This window comes from Sparus aurata, chromosome 19, assembly GCF_900880675.1.
Source record: "Sparus aurata chromosome 19, fSpaAur1.1, whole genome shotgun sequence".
In the NCBI taxonomy this organism is placed as follows: Eukaryota; Metazoa; Chordata; class Actinopteri; order Spariformes; family Sparidae; genus Sparus; species Sparus aurata.
Window position 1 is genome coordinate 17,268,128 of NC_044205.1, and position 13,946 is coordinate 17,282,073.

The 13,946-nt window shown below is 41.4% G+C and overlaps 1 protein-coding gene across 1 annotated transcript in view; it reads left to right on the forward strand.

Annotated features, from left to right (window-relative positions):
* The first annotated feature begins 1,551 nt into the window (after window positions 1–1,551).
* Window positions 1,552–13,946, forward strand: part of arfgef1 (ADP-ribosylation factor guanine nucleotide-exchange factor 1 (brefeldin A-inhibited)) — a 53,535-nt gene continuing 41,140 nt past the window's right edge. The window contains 1 exon segment of the mRNA XM_030397806.1: window positions 1,552–1,923. Within this exon segment, the coding sequence (XP_030253666.1) occupies window positions 1,800–1,923 (124 nt within the window). The 5' untranslated portion in view covers window positions 1,552–1,799.

The following is a 13,946-nucleotide window of genomic DNA, read 5'->3' on the forward strand; positions in this document are numbered from 1 at the left end:
CAGCTTGAATTTTATTTATGGATTCAGAAACAGTGGAGCTGACACATAAGACATCCCAAAGTTAAGGTGAACTCTGCCTCCCACAACTGCCAAATCCGTGCTGTCAAATTGCCAGATTTCCTGGATGTATTTTCTGTTGGACTCTGCTAAATGTTACCCAAGGCTGCAAAAGTCAGCGCTGCAATACTAAACATGTGGGTACACACAGTCATGGGTGAGGTGAAGCTCTCAGCAAAGTGATGGAATGATTAAATAAACAGACATGAAGATATTTGCAAAACAATGACTGCTACAAATGATAATTTTCGCAGTATATGAATATTTCTTGTTTCACAAGAAATTGCAGGACATGGTTCACACATTTGTAATTATTGTGTTGTGGATGACGGGAACTTCTTGAAAACAAATGTAAGGCTAATCAACAACCAAGACTGAAACCTGCTATCACTCCCAAATTGATTCACATGACTTTTAACCCATTAACTAACACTCGCCAGCAACTAAATATGAGTAACTAATATTTTAAGATGATGTTTTTATTCTTATTTTTTTGAATAGAAACAATTATGCCAGCCATGGGTAGGAGGAGCAATGGTGAAAAACACTTCAAACCCTGTGGTAGATGAAACGTGATAAAGTGCCCCCTCTTGTGTCCTTCCAGTGCTATTTGTGTGCTATACTGGTGTTGCAGCTGGTGCCTTTTTCATATTTTCTGCCCCTGCCCCCAGACATTCTGAATCCGCCACTGGGTAGGAGTGACATTAAAAAAAATCTAATTTCAAGCTGTCTTGTCCTATCATATTGTACTGATCGGATCGTATCGTATCGTATCATTACTGTTTATGAAGTCGATTCTCTTTGATTGAACTAGAGGCTCTGTTGGAGCAGAAACATGGAAGAGGGGGGCATATTGTGTTTTTCCAACTGTAACTGTGATTTATTGCATGTTGTATGACTAAATATCAAGGACAAGGCTGTGAGCAAACATTAAAATTCTCCTGAGAGGGCAAAACCTCAAAAGCTCAAGTTCTCTCAAGTCATGTCACAAAAAGCCATTCACTAAACATGAACTAGGAAAAGAATCAGGTGTGTTTAAATCAATAACATTTCCAAACGCTGGAAAAAAAGTTGTCCTTATTTTGTATTACGATAATTTCAGAATCACAAATAGGCTTCTTCCAAATGGCTTCAATTATATTTGAACAAACAGCTAACATATACTAACCACGTGTTCATCAATATAAAGGCTTAAGCAAATGCTCTTACATCTCACACATAAGTAGCCCACTGTTTAATGTGCATATATTCCATGTTTTAGTGCAACATGATTTATTCAGCAAAGAAAAGGACAAAAAAGGGAAATGTTGCACATTTTGAAGCGGGCTTTAATTCATAACATGCATATATTAATGGCAGTTATTTTACATGGAAGTTTAATACGCTCATGTGGGCTTATACATGTGTGGGGAGAGCTTAGCCGTAAGACTACACTCATGACACCCCTCCTCTCTCTCCCTCTCTCTCCCTCTCTCTCTCCCTGCTGCCTCACTGCGGCCGCTCTCAAAAACGTACGTGACGTCGCTTCCTCTCTCCAACATGGCGCAGGAGGCAGGTCGCTAATGGAAATCTGAGGGATTTACCCCACCTTCTGTGTTTATTTATGTTTGTCTGTTAGGGGCTCCGCGGCTGGCATTTGTAAAGGGACTACATCTACCGTTCGAGGCGGCTGCAGCCCTCTCCCCCACCCCACTCCCCCCTCACTGGGACCAGGCACACCTCGCCCCAAATTCCGGTGCGACATGTTTGAGGGCAAAAAGACGAAAAACATGTTCCTGACACGAGCTTTGGAAAAGATCCTGGCCGACAAGGAGGTGAAAAAGGCTCACCACTCACAACTGCGCAAAGCCTGCGAGGTGGCACTCGGTGAGTTGTGTTTTAGCATCACGCTTTTTTTTTTAAGGCTTGTCTTGGACTCATTGATTTAGACACGTCATGCACCCTTTCACTTATTAACCCGGTTGTTCCTTCAACAATGTCGCAGCGTATTTTCCATTCATTAAATACTGGCTGCTGTGGTTGCCTCGGTGCCTTTTTGCGTTTTTTTATTTCAGCAAAAACCTGCGTATTCACTTGACGTGGCAAAGGGCTCCGTGGGAATGATTTCGTATTAAACACGGAAATGGTGCAGGAGGGGTGGGTGTTTGCAACACTGAGCCGATGCTGCGAAACTAGTAGCGATTGTGGGAACAGGCCGGACACCGGGCAGAAAAACAAAGTTGTTTGCGGCTCTATCCTCCCCCAACACCATGCTAACCCACAGCCACTCGTCATACATTCGTCAAGTGTCAGCTACATTTAGCGAGACTGCTTCATTTCACACGTTTAAACCCCATAAAGGTGAGATGTTTGTGTCTCTTCCTGGTACACAACAGTCGTGGCTGTGTCCGGTCAGTGCAGGCAGTGTTGGAAGACATATTTGTACTTTATTATATCTTTTATTCATTAGCCAGGATACTCGGTAAATGCTCTTGGCGCTGCTCTTTATTATTTTGTTGTTAAAGAACAAGTGAAGTCGGGAGAGTGATGGCAGAAAATGACAGCTGACAGTAGCATCTCTATGCTAGAGCAAAATCAAGATGTCGGAAATCGGAGCCAACGACTTCCGGTTAAAAGTAAAATAAAGTTACGATGAAAGGACACGTGATGGTGATTAAAGTGGCACATACTGGAAACACCAAAGTAGAAGAAGTTAATGTCTTGTTGAGGTATGGTAATTTGAATTTACAGACTTTCTCACCGTGTCTTTGTCAACAATAACTCCACCCAGTCAGCCGTTATTGCATAGAGGGTGCTTTTATTTTGAAGTCAATATCAATAAACATCCGCTTTTAGCTGAACTGTATCATGTAGCTTAATTACACTATTTGTTAGCAGGTGTATTTGTCGAAACACGTCCTTGGGAGTGACTACTTTGAAATAAATGTACAATTTCAAAGCAGCTTGGAGATTAAACAAATTCACACAGAGTCATGGCTGTTAAAAACTTTCCCTTCTTTTTGTTCTCCACGTCGGAATTGTTTTAATGCCCTCCGTCTCTTGGAACAAGCTGGGTTTTATCCTGCAAGGGGAGTAACATGACACTGCCAGAGAAAACAATGGGGCCATGTTGTGCAGCAGCCAAACTATCCTACCTGCTCCCACAGTTGCTTCTTTTATCAACTCATTCAGCTGTTTGGGGGGCTTTGCAATGGCCTCGAAGGCTAAATACACCAACTGTACTCTATTTGTCAAGACTTGCTCTGATGTTTTATAAAAGCCAACCACCCACACAAGTGATATATTCTCCCCCCATACTTATTGTCTGTAGAGGAACAGAAAATAAATGCTCTGAGTGGTTTGCCTTCATTGAGTGAAGGAGCTTTTTTTCTAATATAGATGTACCAGGGAGTCTGAGCATTAGGTCTTGAATTGATGATGTCATAAGGTAAAATCTGTCCTTTGTTAATTAATCTGTTACACACCCTGTGGGTTTTATTGAAATTGAAAATGAGTCAGAACAAAACCCATGAACCAAAAACACCACCACAGCTACTGACTGTCATGTAGCAGTATTACAGGGCATCAGTGAAATAGTAGAAAAAATATCTCTTCGCTGTGTTGATTTTAACTTCACATTGGGGCTCAGCTGTACATCAAAAATCTACTAAATGAGATTCTCTGCAATGAGCGTAGCAGCTCTACAGTTGTAGTGCATATCAAAAACGACTGGGTGACCTAGTATACTGAGTGACTTACATAATCCCCCCCAGCTCTTGGGGCTCTGAGACATCTCAGAGAGAGTGCCTGTGCCAGAGTCTCCTCTTTGCTGTCACTGAAAGTTGACACTGTTTAAAACTAGGTATTGTTTGAGTAGTACGTTGCATAATACAAGTTGGTATTTTCGTACAGATTTACACTTCTGTGTGTGTGTGTGTGTGTGTGTGTGTGTGTGTTTAATTGAAGCCCATTTTGTGTATTGGTTGCGGATATGAGGTAAACGGTTCTGACTAGGCTACCATTGACAGACAGCCCACCTTCCTTGCCACTGAACTGACCTTTCTCTTGGATTATCAAAATGTCACTCAGCAGTTCCCCCCCTAAAAAAGAACATCATCTCAATTTCTCACACACTCTAAACTGCAGCGGTGCAAGTCCTGTTATCTTTGGATCACACTGCCTGCTTCTTTTAGAGGAGCTGTCAGGAAGAGGGTAAGAATGACAGTTAACTCAAAATATCAAAGGCCCCCAGGCTGTATATGCCCACCACCTCTTAGAAACCAACATAAAGGCTTTGGTTCATTGTTGTCACACGTTGCTAACTTGATATGATGCTGGCTTTGTGGATGGTCCCATTGTTTGTAAAACCTAAAGGCTTTGGTTCATTGTTGCCACATGTTGCTAACTTGATATGATGCTGGCTCTGCGGATGGGCCAATTGTTTGTAAAAACCAACCTGTCCTATTCAGCTTGAGAAGTTAATGTGGCTTTGCCGTCATACTGTAAATGTAAAAAGCTAAATCAAGCGTCTCTGTACAAGCTGGCATGCCGAGAGGAGTGAGGACTCGTTTCCAGGCTAGTAGTCGCTTAAGAAGATGAGTCCTGCTGAGCCCACTGCTCATTATCTCTGCCCATAAGGTGTATGATCTGAGGGTCACCTGCAGAGGTCACATCAGCCTGGAAACCTGTTGCTGAAGCATTCTTGATGCCTCTCCATTTTTGTTACCTACAGATGCATATTTTATCAACACACCTGAAGCAGCCACTGGAAAGGGAACTCCACTACGTCCGAAGCTTTGTTGAATGTATACTCGGTAACCTTTTTTTGTTGTCAAATGACAATATGACAATAGCAGTTAACTAGCATGGCTACCAGACACAGAACAACAGCGACATCCAGTTGGATAAACCTTAGTTGCCACCTAATTAGATCAATTTATTCAGTGGCATTTAGGTCCTGGATTGCCCCATCAACTTTTGTGAAAAACAAAAGGCTGTCATGGCTTTCTAAATGCTCAATTTTCTTCATCGGAAACTTGTTTACTTCACCTGTTTCACACTGAACAGTCAAATCACAGCGCTTTTTTGGGCTCTATGTGAGAGCAGTGTGTGAATTTATGCCAGAAAGTTATGTTTTCGAGCAAGCATTACTGCTGATGTCAATTGGCTTGTCGGCTTGCTTGCCTGCTCGGAGATATTGATGGTTTGAGTGCCTGTGGTGTCTTCCTGATGGTCTTCAGGGTTTGACATTCATTAAATCTGAATGTTTCTGCAACATGGGGTGGTTATGAGAGAAGAAATTACAATAAACCAGGAGCTAGCAGCCATATTGACATGGTTCGCTGAATTTTGGCACACTGTAATGATAATGTTTGCTCTCTTTAATTGATTTGATTAGTCCTCCTGCTCTAAATTCAATGAGATTATCCTTCTGTAAAATGTGAGGTCTGTTGCAGATGTGAAATGCTCTTAAATGTTGTATGTTTTGTTATCATAGCTTTTCTTGTTTTTGGATGATTCCTGAGCTCCCAAACAGTTGGTTAATCTGTTTCAAAATGGTTGACAATTATGCTGTCAGATCGTTCCATTACTTTTATTCCCTCCGTTGATATGAGTTTTCATTTGCAGAGTTCTGTGAATCAGTTGTCTTTGTAAAGAAAAATCTGAGTTTAAGATGCAGAATTGAAGTACTTTCGTTTCTTGATCCTCTGCAACAAGGTAATCATTTAATCATTAAATGTGTTAAAAACGAGCCGTCTTAACCATGTAGAAAGCTAGAAGTTTTTTTGCTTTCAGCATTAAGAAATGTTTCCTTCACTGTAAAATTAAATTTAAACCAAACACAACCCACATTATCTGACAGGGTCAAGTAATGCCATGGCATTTGAGTGGCAAATCATTTCCCCATCCAAGGACAAAATAACCTTGAATAGAGTTGCTGTAAACACGCAAACATCGACAAGAGTTTGCAAGCTGCTCTTCTGCACCAGGCTCAAGGCCACTGCCTGCACGGGTTGTTTTTTTTCTTAAGAGAAGGCAAATCTGATGGGTAAGCCAATGGGACAAATGTGTCTCCGATCATTAAGGATGGCAAACACGTGCTGCTTCCCCATGATAAGCTGCACCATAGTCACCACATGCTTGCCCATGATAAGCACCAGGCTATAAATGATGCCGTTTGTTAATTAAGGTTTGTATCATGACTCCCCGAAGACCCACACAGCCTTCCCAAAAAAGTGCAGCACACTTACTGAATAATAAAAGCTTCAGTGAGTTGTGTACTTGACAGTCTTTATACCAGCATCCTTCCTGACATAAATCTATCAACCTAGAAGTTGAAGTCAGGCAGTTTCATTATGATTTCCATGCGGCGGAGGCACACTGTTGAACCTGCTGATGAAACTGTAAGGCATTGCTCGGGGATGAGAAGGTGTAAAGGAGGGAAGAGGTGGCAGCCATCAGCTACATTTTCATGTCACCTTTATTTGTAAGGCTGCTGTAAATGTTCTTTGCACTAGATGAGTTATCCTGAGGCTGTCCCACTGTTTGACTTTTAATGGAATCAGGTTTGTGCGTATATGTGTGCACTTCAAGTTTTAAACTATTAAAAGTGTGAAAGGCATCTTCCACAGTGGAGCTACAAACAAATAGAAACCAGACTAGACGGACTAATCTCTGTCAGAGAAGCCAAAATGCTTTGTGATTAACGTCTGCCCCTCTCGTCTGTTGTGGGGCTGCAGTTAATGTGTATTTACATTATTTATAAATCTAGTGATAATTAAAGTTTGAGAAAGTAGTGATTAAATTCCTATTTAGAGTTCTCAGCCCAAGATGATATCTAAAAATTGCCTGTTTTGTCCAAGTTACAGTAAAAAAAACCCAAAGAGGCTTCAAAGCTTCTACTGTTACCATTATAATCGACGTCCAATTCGGCATTTATCTGCTTTATTCACAAGTAATAGCCTGTCAACACTTAAGGCTCCTCTGCCACAAAGACTGGAGCTGCTCTTACATTCGTGTGGAGCTTTGTGACGAAGGAATGGCACCACTGTCGCCTCTATTTCCTCAAAGGACGCTGATTGGTCCGATTGTTTTTTGAGCTGGCAAAATGGATTTACGTGATTACATACTTGTGATATTGCAAATCCAGCTGCCTCGCTAGGTGAACTTCAAACTAAGGGTTTGATGACTCTGTCATTTTAATGTATTCTGGTCCTTTTCTTTATAACAAGCGTAAAACAAGTTCTAATAGTTCCCTGATGTCCCGGTCCCAAACAGTCCCATATTTTGATGTATTTCAATGTTGCATTTCCTGCCTTTTGGCGGCATATGACACTGGAAATTTAATGAGAGTCCAGCAGCGAAATTTGCTGCATTTGGTATCGTTCCTCTAATATCTGTGCAGATTGGCAGGGTAGTAGGTTGCTAATGTTAGCTTATAAAACATTGCTTGTGATCGGGTAATGAAGCAAGGGGGTTTTTTTTAGTTGACGACTGCGAGTGTCCGTGTTCTTTTACCTCAAACAGATAAATGGCAATATGATAATACCACGATTGCCATAGTAACTCAAAGGAATCCCTCATAGCTGAAGATGGCATATTGAAAAATTCCAGTTGCGTCTGTTTGCATAAACACCATTTAGGAAAACTCATGATGTATGAGAGGTCTTGAAGGATTGTCCCAACTCTGTTCTAACAGGCAAGTCGGATTTAGCCTAATTAATTATCAAGATTGTTTTCAACACGGTTTAGCACTAGTCTGTTGTTTCATGAAGACGGTATGAGTAGGGCAGGAGAGCTTGCCTCGTTTTGGAAGTGTTATATGTGATTAAAAAGGTACATGTATTAATTGTTCCACAATCAATTCTACTGCTATGTTGCCCTGAAGTAAAGGGAGAAATGAGAAAGGGTGAGGCCTCGTGCCTGGTTTCTGTCTTGTTTCTCCCCTCCAGACTAAGTGCAGAAACTTAAGCTGCTTGTAACCCCAAAGGTTGACTGGTATTCAGATAATGAGCAGTGGAGTAGTCAACATGGCAGGGCCAGTGCTCACTCTTAAAGCATAAATAATCCTTTTATCTATATGGAGGAGACGGTTTAGAATTTAGAAGGAGGAGTCTGTTTTTTTTTCCTTTTCTTTTTTCAATGTATTTTCTTACCCTGATACCCCCATACATAATGCATAATTTCTCTCCATTGGTGCCTCCTTCAGTCCTGGGATAGGTGATAAATTAATTATACCGCAAGCAGATGAGGCGAATGAAAAGAAACCCTCCCCTCTCTCTCTCTCTCTCTCTCTTCCTCTCTGTTTCTGTTTCATCTCATGCTTGTATACATTTGTATTACCTATCTTGTATTCATCTATCATTTGTAGTCGTCTAAGGAAAGTTGGTACCAAGCTGTAATACGTAGCCATTAGCCAGGCGGATCAAGACAAGAAGAGGCAGTTAAAAAAAAAAAAAGAGAAAGGGATGCGAAGAAGGCGGCAGTGTTTTTTAAGAGCTTTAAATTGAACTGAAATCAGAATACATTTTTCTACAAAATCAGTGTCTTTATCCTTGCTGTAATGGCTTTGTGGAAAGGCACTTAAGGTTGTAAGTAATGTTACTTCAACAGAGTAAAGTGGTGAACCATCCGGGGGGACTGACATCATAAGCTGTTGCTTTGTCCCATCTGTTGTTTGGTCATTTCCAGCGTTACTTCGTGACCCCGTACAACACTTTCTTATGGTAAATGTCCACACATTTCTTAAGGAGGTCAATTTCATTTCATTTATTTATTTGAAGGACAGTGCACATTAATCAACATTTCTGTAAATGTGCCAGTGTTAGCCAGCAGGCTAATTTTCAACTGTAGTCCTTTGGCAAGATGCTAAGGGGGAGGTTGCTGGGTAAACCTTTGATAGGTAATATTTCCGGTGCATGGTCCAATATTATAATAATGCTTAAAAGGTGTAAGCTTAGCAGGCTAAGCAATCAGAGTCATTGGCGAGTATCTGCTGTCTGATTTAAAAAATTTAAAAAAAACACTATTTTTTTATAGGACATAATGCAGATCTTTATTTTGGGGTAATATGTAATTATTAAATCACGTGTGAAGTTTACTGTTTTATAGTATAGATGTCATTTTGGACAATAGAATATCCTGCCTTGTTGCATTTGTGTCTATGTCACAGGTGTTTGATTTGAGGGGTCATTGTAAAAAAAATGCAGTATTGAAATGTATTTTCTTTCTTATATTAGTATCAACATCAGCCCCCCCCAAAAAATCCAGTATCTGTCAGGCTCTATCGCAAAGCATGCTGGGACCTAAAAGAGGTTGGATGGGAAAAGGACATTGTGGCTGAATAAAGTGAGAAGGACACAGTTCATAGTACACACATTTATCTTCCACTGGCTCACTATCTCCAGCTTGTGCAGCACAGTCCTGCACAATAATAATAACCCTGTTGTGGAAGACAGAAAGTGCAATTCACAGCGTTGAAGCGGAAAAGTGCCAAATCATGTGTCGGCAGCGAAGTTATTAAAGATGAATTCATCTCAATAACAAAGCCAACAGCTGAGTAATCAAGGCCTTGTGGAGGCCGAGTGCTTAGTGACTTTTTGGCTAGAAAATGAGAGCCTTGAATCAGCCATGGGAGTGAGACTATTGATTAGACACAGGCTTATGCAAGTGCGAATGAGGGGGTTGGTTGGACACACACGCGCACATGCACATGCCCTGTGTGTGTGCGTTATGTGTGCATTGCGTACACACACAGGCATGAGCATGCACACGATTAGGTAGCCCAGACAACCTCTGACAGTGTTTCCTTCTTACCCTCCAAATGTAATTACTGCTGTGCAACCTTTCCTTTCAGCCCAGACAATAGAAATGTCAGGGGTCTGATTTTTCTCAGGCTCTCCGTGGTGGTCGCAGCTGCCTCTTGTTTGGTGTTTGTTTGGTCAGAGGTGGAGGTAGACACCTACACAAAGATTCATCCTCAGATTAGCCTATCTCAGTAAAGCAAAGCTGCAGTGTAGTCTTTATTGTTATGCCTACGGACATTAGCTTATTACAAACTGTCTGCAAAATACTGCTGCTTGATTAATGAATACACCAGAGACGTAATAATGTGCACGGCTTTCATACTGTGGTCAGTGTTGGGCTCTGAATGGATATAAAACTTTATTTTTGCACCATCATAAAGAGTCCAGAGGCTAATTCTCTTGCCTCCTCAGTACATATCTTTCCCACCACACACTCATATCTTCTTTTTCTTTACCTGGTTGCACCTCCTACATGGTCTATTTCTGTAAACACACAGATACCTGACCACCATGTTTTACTGAGGTGAAAACATTCTGACACTGGATTGAATTTTAAGATGATAAATGCGTGCGGAGCTGTTAGAGCCAAGCATGGGACCCATGCCAGATGCAGATGGGCTCTAAGCTCTTTGAAATGGAAATGCTACTGCAGGAGGCTGGATGCCCTTTCTCACTGTCCAGCTTCTCACTCAGGTGATGGAAACTGAGTCAGGGAATGCCCTCTAACCTCTACTTTCGTTTGTGTGTAAGTGTAGAGATTGGAAGACCATTAGGAAGCAGTTTGAGTTATTATCATATTGCAGAGTGCTGACCCACCCAACGGACGGGAAATAATTGGAATGCATTGAATTCTTTTCCATTTTTCGTTCTTTCTTTCTTTCTTTCTTTCTTGCTTTCTTTCTTGCTTCTTATTGCTTTCTTTCTTGCTTTCTTGCTTCTTTCTTTCTTTCTTTCTTCCTTCTGTTCACACTGTGGTACCATATAATGTACAGACAACCAAATCATGCCTCACTAAAGTGTTAAAATAAGACCTTGCATACTGTTTCCCTCTAGAAGCCTTGTAATATGAGCACCTACACACACACACACACACACTCGTACAGCACGTGGACACAAACCACAGAGCTGGTGAGAGACAGGTTTATGTGGCCGATTTGTTTTGGAAGCCAGCCTCGTCCTTGTCCCTGCTTTTTCTCTCCCCTTCTCCCTTCTCTCCCCTTACTCTGTGTCTGAACCTGCTGTCACCTCCCAGCATGCTGTTTTCTTGCTGCCGGTCTTGTGACGTACTGCAGAGCGTCTCCGGAGAGCCGTCTGTTTATCTCCGTCCCTCCCCGCCAGTGGAGCAGCCGTGTGCAGGCTCTGCTGTGGCTTAATTGATGAAATGTTAGACCCCTCATGAGATTTTCGGGTGTTTGTGCATGCGCATTCAATGTGTTTGTGTGTACTGTATCAGTGCATGTTTTTATTGTGATTCTTTGTGTGAACATCTCGCTGGCAGAATGTCTACTTATTGAATTAGTGTTGATTTATGAGCTTTAGTCAGCAATAATATTTGCCCAGGTGTGCGCAGCCTCCCAGGCTTTTCATTGCGTGGCTCTCCCAGCTTTACACACTGTGGAAGTCTACTCTGAATAATTATACTGCTCAGATGAGCCGAGGAGAGTCCAGCGTGTGGATAGTACTTTCTCCTCCTACTTTGTTGAACAGGTCTTTTTTGGTAAGAGATACCTGTTTTCCGACCTTTGGATTTATAAGATATGAGTGTTTATTCACTTATATGCATCCTTGATATTACTTTATTTACTGTAATCTATAGCACTCCCAGTGTACCAACCTATTTTGCACACTTAAACCTGACACACAGCTTTGCAGGAGAAGTGCAGGGCTGCATGAACAATTAAATAGCAGCCGGATATTTTAAACGAAGTGTCCACATTGACAGCATGCGCCAGCGAGCAGAGCCCCCCTTGGGTCGAGGTAATGGCCGCTTTGCCTCTATTTACCCAACATTCTGCAAATGTACTGCACCTCGGATGAGCTGCTACCAGCTTAAAACCACATTGGACTTTTGTATTTGTATCATGGACATAAAATGTTTAAATCCTGTCCAAACTTTCTTTCACAATAGCTTCCCGATTAACAACGAAACTGAAAGGCCTTTTATGAAACACTGTTGAAAAGCTGTGATGAAGGTCACATTTACTAGTGGTAATCTGCCAAGTTTAACAATCATCCACTGCAGGTTTACAAAATAATTAGGCCTTACGTTAGACTGCATGGACAATGTGAATCTGTATTATGGACCTGTGTTATGTATGAAAAATAATACATTAAAATGAAAAAGTTATGAAAGCATTTGTCAGACTTTGACATTGAGAATTCGTCCTCAACATTATTCAAATCTGCAACTTTGGATGCTTTATTAAGTCCATAAGATTCTTTGTGTTAACACTCAAAGTTATGTTTACGATTCGTGATACTCACCAGAATACATTATGTGTATCCTTGAGGTAACAGATGTGTTGAATGCATTTCCTTCTTCATAAAACTTTTGCAATGCTATTTCTTTAAAATGTATTGTAAGTCATGCAACACTTACATTCTTTTTTACCCTCTAGCAGTCCTCTCCTTCCCTGCCTTTGCTGGTGCATTGTTGATCAGTTGAATAGTGTGAAACCCTTGGCTGTCCAAACATGAATGGCCTCATGTACATGCACAAGATGTGCAAAACTCCATAGCACTACTAAGGATTTAATCCTCCGCAGGGAACATTTAATTGAAGAGCAGTTGTGTTTCAATTGTGTCAGAGTATATTTTTAATGACTTTGTAATGGTGTCGTGGTCACTTACTGACAACTAGAAAAAAATGTTACTGTGGTTCGCTCCACCAACTGCTACTTTCCTTTTTTTATGGAATGGACTAGAGGTGGAACATCATTAAATTTGAGTGTTTTTGTTAAGTTTTTTGATCAAAGTTCTCCGATTTCAGCTTCTCAAATGTGATTTTGGCTCTTTACTCCTATGATAGTAAACTCAATATCTTTGTGCATCTTCTTGGGCTTTGGGAAACACTAATCACCATTTTCACCATCCTCTGATATTTTACAGACCCAACAACTTTTGATTAAACAAGGAAATAATCAACAGATTGATCCAAATTAATCCATAATCAGGAAAAATTCTCAGTCTTTTGCTGCTACGTGTAACTGATGGAATTACATTACATTACAGCGCAACTTACATGAGCTCAGACACACCAGGGGTGGAGATGCGACCTGTGATTCCTGTGTAAATGGTTCTGGCGAGCTGTCCTCCCCGTGGCGGACACTCCCAGCAGGGTGCTGTGCTGCTGCTGCTGGCTAAGGAATGCTTTGTCACGCCACTATAGGCAGGGTGGCGCCCAGGAAGAAGGAGACTGGAGTTAGTCTGCGAGCAGCTCTCGTCAGCAGCGAGAGACGAGGAGCAGGTTGTTTTGTCATGCAACTGCGAGAAGCAGTGGGACTGTGATGTGATACATAATGAAAACAGACTATCATTCTGCTTGTATGTGTTAACGGATGTTGAATTTTTAAAAATGCATCATCATCTGTATACACAGTATAGTTTTAGCCTCTCCATAGTGTTTATTTATTCAGCGAGGGGTTTAATAAATATGCATACAGATGTTTAGCAACACTGTTTACTTTTATCCAGATACATAAACTAACATTTGGAGCAATAGGGTGTAAACGGCATTGCTCCAAGGATTTTGGTAGTAAGCGCAGCACGAGTAGCACATTTCTCATTCACTCAGCTCAGATTTTCCACCAGATATTCGAGGGATTTGAACTGGGAAACCCTGCAACAATCCTACTTCTAACCTTTGGCTCAAGCTTCCCAAATACTTCCCTTGCTGATTCACCAGCCTTATCTACCGCAGCTGCACATTTGCACCCTAAGAGGCTGACTACACTATTGTGCACTGGATATATCTAAGCCATGATCAGCTTTTGCTGTAGCTCAGAGTAAGTGTGAGTGAAGGGATCACTGATAAGCCCCTTTTGAAACATGCATTATAAAATGTGCTGCAGAAACCCATCTCTGCTCACTGTGTGTTTATCCGGG